Source organism: Telmatherina bonti (assembly GCF_933228915.1).
Source record: "Telmatherina bonti genome assembly, chromosome: 6".
Taxonomy (NCBI): Eukaryota; Metazoa; Chordata; class Actinopteri; order Atheriniformes; family Telmatherinidae; genus Telmatherina; species Telmatherina bonti.
In genome coordinates this window covers 14,687,378-14,700,198 of record NC_136624.1, presented here as the reverse complement: position 1 = coordinate 14,700,198, position 12,821 = coordinate 14,687,378, and the positions used below count along the sequence as shown (strand labels likewise).

General features: G+C 39.2%; 1 protein-coding gene across 1 annotated transcript; it reads left to right on the top strand.

Moving 5' to 3' along the window:
* Positions 1 to 1,275: 1,275 nt before the first annotated feature.
* On the top strand, positions 1,276 to 9,663 carry gpr37l1a (G protein-coupled receptor 37 like 1a; the record flags this gene model as incomplete). The annotated part of the gene is made up of 2 exons (XM_079242955.1): positions 1,276 to 1,964; positions 8,641 to 9,663. Exons 1-2 carry the CDS (start codon positions 1,314 to 1,316, stop codon positions 9,661 to 9,663), a joined length of 1,674 nt encoding a protein of 557 aa, XP_079099081.1. The 5' UTR covers positions 1,276 to 1,313.
* Between the last annotated feature and the right edge of the window lie 3,158 nt (positions 9,664 to 12,821).

Sequence of the window (12,821 nt, the reverse complement as noted above, 5' to 3'; positions counted from 1 at the left end):
CGCATACCCCACTCTACACACACATACCTCCCTACACCCCTCTATCCACATTCACACTCCTCATTGTACACCCACCCCATCACTCCCCCATACCACCAACATAACCCCACATACACACCCCCACCCATCTGCATACACCCCCCCTTCCTCCTATCCCAGCGGCCACCCACTTTCCTAAATTCTTTCTTTAAAAAAGTCTGTCAATGACGAGGAGTCCGGTTCTGAAGTGAAAAAGATTACAAAAGTTTGTTTAACAGAATACAAATTGCAATTTGGAGAGATAACCTAGAGGTTCGATGGGGTGGAAGTCTGAAATGCTCTAACGAGTTCGACACAAAACTACTTTTTAAGCCCTCGCCTACAGGACGTCAATTGCCTGCTCTGGATCTGTTATTTTAAACAAGACTAGTTAATCAGATCCCAGATGTCTGGATGCAGACATCTCAGGGCCTTTACACATTAGCTATGTCTGTAAGGGTAAGCAGACACTGTAACTAAGCTTAAGTTCATGTCCTTTTCAGAAAGCCCACAAAGCCATAATCAGAAATTAATATATGCCAAGGATTATGAAATATAAATCTAAGTTGGAACATAAAATTTCCAACACATAGGATATAATGGCAAAAAGCATTTTTACAAAAATTTGAAGTAAAGAAGCTGCAGAAGACTTTTTACTTTTGTTTATTTAGGCTACATTTTATATTATATTGCATATTTATATGCAATTGGAAATGTAATTACCCATGATTGGCCTTTTTCCTAACAGACAACGAATGCATCCTTCAACAGTTTTCCATCATTTTTCTCAAGGCCGGATTATCCAATGGGCATTATGGGCACAGGCCCAGGGACCCACGTCCGCTTGTGGCCCATGTGGGGCCCAGTAGGGCACATACCAGCTGTTTGGACATGAAAGATAGATCGTTACACCACAGTGTCTAGTGTATTGCTATTGGCTGACAGGTGTTAGAAATGCTGTTTCACAGTGTATCATTCACAGTTTTTACAATGTTGCGGTGAGGAAGGGGGGCCCTGGAACACTCTGGGCCCTGGGACCTGTGCACTTTTAATCCGGCCCTGATTTTTCTGAGTTAAGTTCACTTTGTTCAGAAAACTTTCCTTCATTTGAAACGTGTGACCGGAAGCTCCGTGTTGGCTCGTGCGTGATGCTCTGAACTTCTCCATCAGGACCGCGGGGAGGCCGGAGCGTCACGCGCTGCTCAGTGGACGCTTTAATCTCTCGAGCTCAGTTTAATTTGCGGTTCATGTCGGTGGAGTAGACTCATCGCGGACCTGTTGCTCCCAGCGGAACAATGAGCCCGGTTTGGTGGGTTTTCCTCCTCTTTCTGCGGACAGCGGAGCTCCGGACTGTCCTCTCAGCACCGGAACCGGAGCCGAGATCCGCGCTGGAGACGCAGCGGATGAAGGATGCTGCCACACCGGGGATGGCGGAGTCTCACTCCGCGGAGAGGAACTCTCTGAACCGGGTGGAAAGTTCAGCTCTTTTCGCCCACAACAGAGTCGCACGCGGTGCCAAAGACAGGAGCTCCAGGAAAAGAGACCCTCTTCCCCAGAACAGCCTCGGAAATCCGCGACGGCTCGACGACCCGAGTGGTTACTTCACCACGCCGCGGAACCACCGCCACACCTCCGCCCCCCTCAGGAACTCCTCGTCCGGGCTCCTCAACCCGCTGTTCCCGGTCACCGACGGCTCGTACTGGGCTTACGCGGTCATGCTTCTCGCGCTCATCCTGTTCGCCGCAGGGATCGTGGGGAACCTCGCGCTCATGTGCATCGTGTGGCACAACTTCTACCTGAAGAGCGCGTGGAACTGCATCCTGGCAGGGCTGGCCTTCTGGGATTTCCTCGTGCTGTTCTTCTGCCTCCCCGTCGTGGTCTTCCACGAGCTGACTTTAAAGAGGTTGCTAGGAGACCTATCATGCCGGCTCGTGCCTTACCTGGAGGTAAGCAGAAGCGCCTGCTGGAGTTAAATTGGTTTCAGCTGTTGGTCTTTTAATTTACAGGACGCGTTTTGCTCTTCTACATGTGTTCATGTTAAGTTAAACTAAAAAAAAGATAATACATAATCTAATATTCCACGTCCACAGCAGAATTATTGATCAATAATTTAACACCTGTTTAGCCGGGAATCTTTCAAGAGTGGCCAAAATCAGACAGAAGTCCAAGAGGATCATTGTTAACTAAAAACATGGATTTATGGGTGTCAGGAAAGAAGTTGTAAATAACTTTGAGCTGTTTTCAAAGTCAAAACAAGTGTTGGAGATTTAAAGAATGGCCTACAGGCAGGTATAAACTTGGAAAAAGACGTAATTCTGAACACAAAGTAAGCATTCAGTCCTTCACCAATCAATCAAGCTGCATCTTTTCTGCTGGAACTTACTGGTTTCCAGTGTGGTTCTGTTTTCAGAGGGTTCCCACCAAACCCTTAAACCCTCACGTCCGCCCATATGTCACACACTGGTCATCCATATAATACTGGCTTTAAATAAATATGCAACTTTTGTTGCCACTTTCTGACATTAATTCAGAAAACACAGATTTATATTTCATGTATTTATTTTATTTGTGCCGAATTATAAATGGCACTTTAATAAATGCATAAGAGCAACCCTAAACGCTTACAGACCAATTAACAAAGCAATTGGGATGAAAATGTGTTTGTTATAAAAGCAAGTTGTAAATAATTATAAATACTCATAGTGATTAAAAAATAATTAAGAAGATGGGTATTAACCACAGTCCCCAGTTTAATAAACTCGGCTAAACAATCACAGTTAGTGGGCAGTAAAAAAAAAAAAAATCAGGGGTGGCCCAAAAATCCCAGCCACACATTTAATAATCACTTAAACATTGATCTCAAATGCTAATAAATAATTACATTTTAACATGGAAACTTGTTTCCTTTCTTTTTAATAATGTAAAAAACAGTTTCAATCACATGTGAATTCGAAGAGAATACATGTGAACAAACATGTGGTTGTAATATGTAAAATGAGACCTTACAAAACCACATGTTGCAAATGTTACCAGCATGTGAAAATTTTTTATTTGACACATGCTCCACATATGTTTCACACATTTCACATGTGCAAAAACTTCATGGCGTCACATGTGAAGTAGTTTTCTCTCTATGCCTGTTAACACATAAGAAAAGAAAATGAAGGTGAATATATTATTAATATGAGTAATAATTAGGATGCTTAAAAAGAAGTAAAACAAGAAACATTAAGTATTCATATCATTATGCAAACGTGTACAGACGGGAGCTCACATAGTCACTTTATTCGTTCTGACAGGGAGAAGTTAACTGGTTACAGGAGCAGGAGTCATGATCCAGTATGGATTTAAAATATGCATAAAAATGAATATGAAATAATAAATCTGAAACACATTTGGACACCTTACACAGAGACACCATATTCATAAATACAGGGTGCAGTTTACAGATATGTTAATCGGAAACTTTACGCTAAATGTTGCTGGATAAACTGAAAAACTGCCCTCATCAGTGGAGATTTGCAGTTTTTCATGTGGTCTGTGATGAATGGTTTGTTTGTGCCTTTGTTCCCAGTTTCAGCCGACTTCACTTTGAACAAATGTGCTGTTCTGGGCTGTTTGGCCTCTTCAGATCTGTTTACGAACCATCCGATGGGGTCAGAGGGGCCCCATGAAGCAGCTCCTCTTCCTCAGATCACAGAAGCAAACAGTGAGACACAGACGTTGTTTGCAGAACCGGACTGTTCGTTCACAGGTGCACAACTCGAGATCCAAAGCAGAGAGTCTGTAATGAAAGAGGCGATGCTGTCTGCAGTAAATTATGAGTGAAATCAGCCTGACTCTGGACGAAGCGACACAGTTTGGAGAAACTAGTTGAGCTTTACAGTAACATGGAGTTTTCACCATGTTTTAAAATATAAAACAGATTTTGTGTCTGCATGTTTCATGGCTTCCTCCATAGAATTAAACTGACTCATTCAGGGACGTTTTGCAAGTATTTTTCTTTTTCATTTTTAACTTTTTTTTCTTTAATAAAAGTTGATTAAATCAAACTATTTCATTTGTAATTACACAAAACATCTAAAAAGAAACAAGTGACTCTAAAGAAGTTAGAACAGATTTATTTAGCAGTTTTCATTACATTCATCACAGTTATTGATGCCAATAACTGTTTCAAATCCCCATCAAATAATAAAATTCTTATATCTCAGGCCACAACTCTGAATATTTTTGCCTATTAATCAGCCAGATGTTTGAACAATAAAATGTGTTAAAATATTCAAAATTACAATAATCTGACAAACCAAAGCAATTTCAAACTCCAAAGATCAACAGGGTAGAAAATCATGTCATGTAGTATTTATTTAATTTACTTTTTATTAGGGGTGGGAAAATCTAATCGGAAATTGGGATTTTTTTTTGCTTCACAATTTTACAATCAATTTGTTTTTTTGTTTTTTTTGTTTTTTTTTTTTAAAATCAATTTTTTTAAAATAAATAAAATGAATGCACTATAACATTTTTGTCATTGTTATTGTTTTTTATTGATCTTTTTACTTGTTTTCTTGGGCATTATAGCAGCAGATTGATGGTCTGGCTACTGCATTGTTTTTTCCTGATTGAAATGAAGAAAAATGACGAGCAAAAAAAAAAGTTTTATACTTTTTTTTTTTTTTTTTTTTTTTTATCTACAAAAATTAGCAGAATTGTGAGAATCCAAATTTAAATTGAATCGGCACCCAAAAAAATCTGAATCAAATCAGGACAAAAGCGTATCGTCACAGCCCTACTTTTTATCCAGTAACCAGCAGATGAATCTGTGCCAGACTCAGACTGCCGGCTCAGACCGTCTCCAGCCGGCGGACATCTTCATTTAGCTCTCTGCTGCCCGTCTGACGGCACAGTTCTGCCGGTGGTCCCGTCACACTCCGGGTCCTGCAGCCATCGGTGCTGCTGCTTTGGCCCCAAACCAGCTCCATCCGGAGCTTTTAGATCACCAACCAGGACTTTTATTAATTTGTAGTAACGGCTTGCATGAAGCAGCCTTAAAGGAGGTCAGGCTGTTGGCCCCCTCCACTCTTCTTTGCTTCAGTTGTTTTTATGTAAATGAGTGGATCCATTTCCTGCTAATTAATTAAGGTTGTTTTAAACCGCTCTTTACTGAGCAGTGTTAAAGCAGATCAGGCTGCCAGATGCCCCCCCTCCCACGCTCTGTTAGTTTAAGCATTCTCATGCTAATTAGGACCCAGTCTTAATTATCCTGAGTTGTGTCTTAAACGTTTGAGGTCATTAGGCACTCAGAGAGAGGACAACTTTCTGTAACTATAGTCCGTGTTTCTGGCCAGAACCAGCAACTTTAATGTGCACGAGGTGACAATAACTGTCCTCGGTCTACAGGGTGAGAGGTGTGACCACATAATGGGCTTTCTGTCCCCACCGTGGGTCTTTTTATTTTTCCCTCTCTGCTCTGAATGTTAATGGAAGGCTGTTTTTGTGCCTCTAGTTGTAGTTCTGTAACTTGGACGACTTTTGCTCACAGTTTTGCATCACAACACAGAGGAAATCCTCAAACCAGTCAGGTCGTACAAGGTACCAAGTAAGTTTCAGAAAATCTGCAGCTTTCAACAAGTCGGCCACAGGAAAGGGTGTCTACAGCATGATCCGAAGAAGAGAAGAGAAAAATTCAATGTGTCCTTTAGTTTAGTCAATAAATACTTTAGTCTTTACAATTTTTGTCCTCCGCTTTCGCACAGATCGGGTTAAATGTGTGGATCAAAGATAAACAATCCACATAAAGAAAAAACAAGCCAAGTGAGAAATCAGATGTTTATTTACATACATGTAAAGAAGACTGCCATGCACAAAATAATGAGAAATAATGCACCGAAATTACAGCTAGACATTTTCTAAAACTTAAATATATTTTTAATCAAGAATTCTGACCTTCTTAGAAAATTAATCAAGTAAAAATGTGTCAAGAAATCATACTTCTGGCTAATATTGTGCTGCTACTTGATGGAAACTCAACTAATAAAGAAGAGAAACCCTCAAACAACGGGCTCAGTTTCAGCAGCAAATAAATACAATGAAGTATAAATCTGATGTCTTACAGTTTATTTATTAACCATAAATTAATATTTGAGTCACATATGAAGTTGCTGGAGTACAAACCATTATCTGGTTTTATCCTGAATGAAGGTGAAAAAAATGCAGCTTCTTCAGAAAATGACATTATAGTGCTTTAAAAATGTCTTTCTTAATTAATAAGATCATTTTGCAAAAGCTATTTTCCCTCCAATCTTTCTGAAATGATTTGATTTTTTTGCAACAAAATGTTTTCTGTCTAGTTTTTAATTAAAAAAAATATATGATAAATTGTTTTTTTTTTAAATTAATAAATGAGATAATTATACAATTAAATCCATTTTCAAATTTAAAACAAAAAAATATTTTCAATGAACTGGTAAAATGTTATATTTTCAACATGTGATATGTTGTTTCTGTTCTACAGGGGCAAAAACAGCTACATGAGAATTGTATTTCAATGCATTCTGGTTTTTATGTCTTTTATAAATGGGGTTTTCTCTACTTTTACTGACTCAAAGTTTGGATTTCAGCATTAAAATGGCAGAACTGTGTGAGTTACACAATTTGCAGTTCATGAGCAGCTGAGCCGTTAGTAACAGGTTGATTTGATCTGCTCTGAAGGTTTTGAGGTTTAATTTATTTTAGATGATAACTATACACGAACTGTCCTGTCACCTCCCAGCAGGACAACGGTGTCAGACTCAGGGGCGGAGCTAGAGAGGTATTAAGGGTGGCTCTGAAATCTGACTGGACACCCCAGGTGATGCCTGAGGTAACCGACAGGTCACTGGACAGAAACTTCACTCCAGATATACATGACTTCCCAGTGTCACTACACCAATTTAAAGTACAGGCGGTCCTCGGGTTACACGGTTCTCGACTTACGTCATTTTGACTTTACAACGCTTATTAAATACAAGTAAATAAAAATAGAGCAAGTTTTGAAGTTATGAGCGTCCATATAAGCTCTTATGATGCGTGACACGGATGCTGGGACGATGCCTCAGGGCCTGTTTTAATTACCTGTACTGTTTTTTCTATTAATATGATGTATAATACATGTATTAAGGTAGTTACTTAGTGATCAAGGGGCAATATTGGTTTTTAAGGATAAAAATCTGACTTACATGGTTTTATTGTCCTATGTTTTAATATGTCCTGTCGTCTCCACCCCAACCAGTTGAGGCAGATGGCTGTGAAGTGGTGCTATACAAATAAAGTTTAATTGAATTGAATTGAACTGAATTAATATGTTAATTATGTTATGTTTAGCACTTTGTTAGCAGTGGCTGTCAGAAAGTGCTAAAGTTGGCTTGGCTTACATGGAATTTCACATTACATTGCAGCAGTAGGAACAGAACTCATTTGTAAACCGAGGAGTGCCCGTAAATTTTAATGTATTTACTTAATTAATCATCCTTGTAAAAATCAACGTTTGGCTGCAAATTTTTGGAAGAAATGTAGTCCGTGGAAAAGTAAAACTACTTACCGTAGTTTTATGTAAGGCTATTAATCTGACATTAGCATGAAATGATGTAGCATTGCTAATATAGTTAGATGGAAGCACTAGATTGGTTTTAGGATGAAATGTGGAAACAACATTATATTTATTTTCCAGTGTATTTAGGAAATACACATCAAATAGTTTGAAAATAAACTATAAAGAAGCTCAGATTAACTCAGTATCCATGTTACTTAGCACTGACTAAGCTAGCGCTTAATGTGATCAGGAAGCTAGCAAGGATGCTAGTTGATTTTAGAGACACTACAGAACTTTTGCCATTTTTTCCGCCACACGCCCCGTTACATTCTTGCAGGCATCCTACCTGACCTGTTAGCTCTCTCCAGCCAGCAAAAGATGATCTTCTGATAAATCTTGTTTTGTCTCTTTCTATCTTCAATCTTCTTGTGTTTATTTGCTGAATCAGTGATGTTGGGTGTTCAAAACAGAAAGTTTCTTATTAAACCGCATGGAAACTCTGCTACAATGTCATGTCACATCACGGATGTAAAAGTTGTATATTATTGTATATTATTATCAGTCTCGGGATGCTGCTCAGGAGATGTACATGATAGATGTCACTGTGTCATCAAACAAGTCTTCGATGACACATAGTTTTAAGGTAAAAAAATAGATACGTAATGCGTCTTCATGAAAACATCAAGAAGAAAATCTGTATCTAGACAGATTTTCTAATAGTAAGATATAGGAATGGAAAAAAAAGAAGATATTTCAGATTTGTTTTGTGAAGAGTAAGGATGCAGAGGAGCAGGATAGACTCCAACCCAAAAAAACATGTAAAAAATTCATGTAAAGATTTCTCATGTTTCTCTAATGTCACTACAGTTGTAGTGACATTGTAGTGTGTGGTAGAGAGCCAAGCATAATAATTTCTTCTCTGAGAATATAACCCCCCCTAACACCGGCCACCCCAAGTATAAAAATATAGCTCAGCCACTGGTCAGACTGGTGCTGTAAATGTTTCTAAAGTTATTTTCTTGTCTCTGGTTTTCCCACTGTCATTTCTCTTTCAGGTCACCTCTCTGGGTGTTGCCACCTTCAGCCTCTGTGCTCTGAGTATCGATCGCTTCCACGCGGCCACCAGCCCTGTCCCACATCAGAGTCCAAAGGTGGAGCCCTGCCAGTCCATCCTCTCCAAGCTCTGCGTCATCTGGTTGGGCTCCATGGTGCTGGCTGCCCCTGAGCTGCTGCTTTGGCAGCTCCTGCAGGAAACCATCAGCCTGCCGACACTTACCTCTGACCTACAGCAGAACCAACCTGCCGGTTCACTGATAGCGGCCTTGAGATCTCGAACCGACAAGTTCAAGGTGGATTTTTGTGTCCGTGAGCCTTCTGAGGAGCTCCCAGAGAGCATCTACGCGCTGGTGCTGACCTACCACGAGGCCCGCATGTGGTGGATGTTTGGCTGCTACCTCTGCTTGCCTCTGCTCTTCACTCTGGCCTGCGACCTGGTGACACGGCAGGTGTTAGCTCAGCGTCTACCTCCGAAAGCCACGAATGACAAAGTGCGCGGCAGGTGTTCCTCCTCCTCTTCCTCCTCCTCTTCAGCTAAGAAGAAGCAGCACGGGCGGGAGCTGCGGCTGCGCTCCACTGTGATGGCGCTCACAGGCTTGTACGTCACATGCAACCTGCCGCAGAGCGTTTGTGACATCACCCTGGCGTACGTGTCCGGCCCGATGACGGCGGCGCTGCCGGTTCTGGTTCTGCCAGCGTTGGCTCTGGTGGAGCAGTTCCTGCTCTTCATCCGTTGCTCGGCAACGCCGGTGCTGCTGTTGTGTCTGTGTCGCTCTCTGGGCCAGGCCTTCATGGACTGCTGCTGTTGCTGCTGTGAGGAGTGCCTCCCTGACAGCAACTCGTCTTCATCTTCCTCCGCCTCAACCACCGCCACCTCCCCCCTCTCTTCGCCTACATCTCCTTCGCCTTCCTCCCTGTCCCCCTCCAGCAAAGAAGAGACCATGAAGATCCTGCTTCCTCCTGAATCGACAGTCTATGACAGAGAGAAAGACTCTTCAGCAGCCATCGGGACGCCCTGCTAATGCATTTAACTTTAAATGATCATTTTAGTTGGTTTCAACTTGTGTTTTTTTTAGCTGTTTTGTCACACATTTCTTTAAATATTTAGATCTTACCACATTAATATCTGAGATCTGAAAAAAAAAAACTGCTCGAAAACAGCTTAAAAAACCAGGAAAGAAATATAGCCAACATGTTTATTTCTTAGCATTATATAGTTTTGTTTTCTTATCTGTAATTAAATTAAAGTCAACGTTTCAGGTCAGCTATTTTACAAAAAAGTAAAAAAAAAACAATTGCATTCAGCAGTTTTGATTCATCAGCTGAGGTATTTTTATAATAGTGATCTTCAGTAGCAGTACGTTGTGACCAGGGCTCTTAATGAACTGTTTTGTCGAATCTCGCTGGTAGATTTCTAAAGTTAAAGTTCTGCTAGCTTAATATTAGCATCCCAGATCTTACCTCCTCATTGTTTTGTCCACATCATCAACTACTTCCTTTCTGGTCTCCTAACCAGCCTCGTTCTTTCCTCCTTTCTCTTTATCCTTGTACACGCTACTTTGTTTAAATCTCTTCTCATTCAGCTGGACTTTGTTCAGCCTGGATGACATGTCATGTTGTAGTGTTTTTAGCAAATGTAGGGATATAATTTCTGGACAAATCGCTCAAATGATCTACTTCATTCATCAACTGCTCAACTGGACAGCTTTCTACCCAGCCCCCATGTTGTCATTTCGTTTTAACTTAGAGCCTGAATGCAACACCTTTACTATCTAAATTCTACTTTATGGCCTGAAGTGAAAACAGCCATGTTTTTTTTATTTGTTTTCTGTGAATTTGACAGAAGTCCCTTCGTTTAAGTCCTTTTTTTCTTTTGGCCTCTGCTCAAAAATGACATGCCCATAATCACATGAGTATGTCTTTAACCACAAAATCCGATGAAAGGGAGGTTTGTTAAGATGTGTAAGTGTTAGTCTGTGTGTTACAGTTGAAGAATAAATCATCATCGTCTTAAAATAATGGCAGAAGTAATTTTTTTTTTTTTTAAAGTTGCTTTCTTGTACATATCTGGTGAGTTTTTTTTTTTAGTTTTTTTTTTCAGAAACTCTTGAAAAAAGATCTTAGGCCATTATTTTAAGAGGATGAGGAAATGAAGATGGTAAAGAAGCAGAAATGAAAGAAGTTTGTCTCGGATAAAAAGAAAAGGAACCCATCCAGGATGAAAATGAATATCTCTACTGAAGTGATACAGCTGTAGTTCTACACATCAAATCATAGTACAACATGTGAGCATCATCTCTGCTAAAACCTGCTCTGAGAAAGTGAAGCAGAATAAAATCAGACAGGTTTAGTCCAGACACTTCAGACGAGGGCTTCCAAAATGGCCATTTTAGGCCCAGTTTGGCCCCACCTGTTCCCAATGTCCGCCAACTGGGAGCTCAGGTTTTAAAAGGTTAATGAAGATATATCTTTGAACTGTGATCAGCTTTGGGACGATTAAACATTTAATGTTTCTACAAATGCTATTTAGGTACATGTAGGATCGTCCTCCTCATTCATGATTTCATTCTCAGCTGCCAGGAAGAGAAAAGACATCCAGATAAAGGTCTGACGGGTCGAGATTATCTGTTTACATCTCAACGTTTAATTGTACTTATCAGAAGCTGATTTTAATCTCTTTTAAAATGTTTAAGTTGTCATTTAACATTTAAAAGCTTGACCTGATGTTCAGACATCTGTAGTTTAGTGAAAGTAAATTTTTCAGATATTCAGTAACGGTCTTCCCACATCAAACAACACTTTCATGGTCATCAGCGCTGCAAAGCCAAGATTTCCACCATTACATTCTTTACATCTGCAAGGAGTATTATGGGAATCTGCAGTAAAAGTCTCATCAGGAAAAGCAAACATAATGCATATTTACTATTCACGTCCAATTTTTGTCTAATTTTACATTAAATGATTTTGGAAACAGAGTTTAGTGCATAAAAAACAAATCAATTAGAAGGTAAACTAAATTTGAACTAGTTAGACTGTAAATATTTTACATTTGTTGAGCTATTAAGGCATTATAGATGAATGACATAATGTTTTAAACAATTTGAATAAATAAAATTGGCTTTATGTTGCAGAGTTCAGCAGGTCCTTTAATAAAATGTATAATGGAACATAATTGCGGATATGTCAAGTGTTGCACAAATGATGCATAACTAAAGAAAGCAACTTTATTTTTCCTGGGAAGAATGATGAATCAGATAAATCAGATAATATAGACTGCTGATAGATTCTGCTTAAAAACATGCTTAAAATCCAGCTTGGACACTAACGTGGCAGCTACAGATCTCTTTTTGCCCCAGAAAGAGAATTACCACCCTCACATCTTAGCATAATTTCTCTTTTTTTAAAAGTAGTTGCTGGATATGTGGCTAAAAATATGACAATATATCACTGCTTGTGTCATTTCACCAGTTTTTTTTCTTGTTTTTTTTTTTCGTCTGAATTTGGGAGAAGAGGTCGGAAATGATCATTTTCTCAGAGTTCAGCAGTTTATTTGCTGGTTACTTTTTTCCTAACTGATGAGGAAAAAAGTCAAGACTGTAGAGTGGTTGTATAGAGCAGATATTTTGGACACATTTTAGAATTTTGATGACTATTTGTTTTGCAGTTTAAGGGAACCATTGACATGTTACAGTGGTTTGTAATGGTCTAACACTCATTTAGGATTTACATGTTCCATGTTCTTAGTACTGTATGAAAAAAAAAAAAAAACTGGAGTTTCTGAGGAGATGAAGGACAGCGAAACTACAAGTGAAGAAATTCTGCATAAAGACTTTTGTAAGATTACTTTTTTAAGGATTAGTATTTTACTTTTTTCTACATGTTTTATCATTGTTGCTTTAATAAAATGAGATTTTTAGAGCTTTTTGCCTGTTTTTCTTAAAGACTGTTTTTTTTACAACCTTCATAAAAAAGTTATAAAGCACAGATTTGATATAAATTCTTTTTATATGATTATCAATATTAATATTATCCAAGTTAATTATGAACTGATCAAACAAACAGGTGCATCTGAAGCTTATTTACTGCAGGAAATACAGCAGAAATGTTTATTAATCCACTCTGAAAATAGTTCCCGTTGTCATTTCTGCATCCATTCATTCATTATCTGAACCGCTTAGTC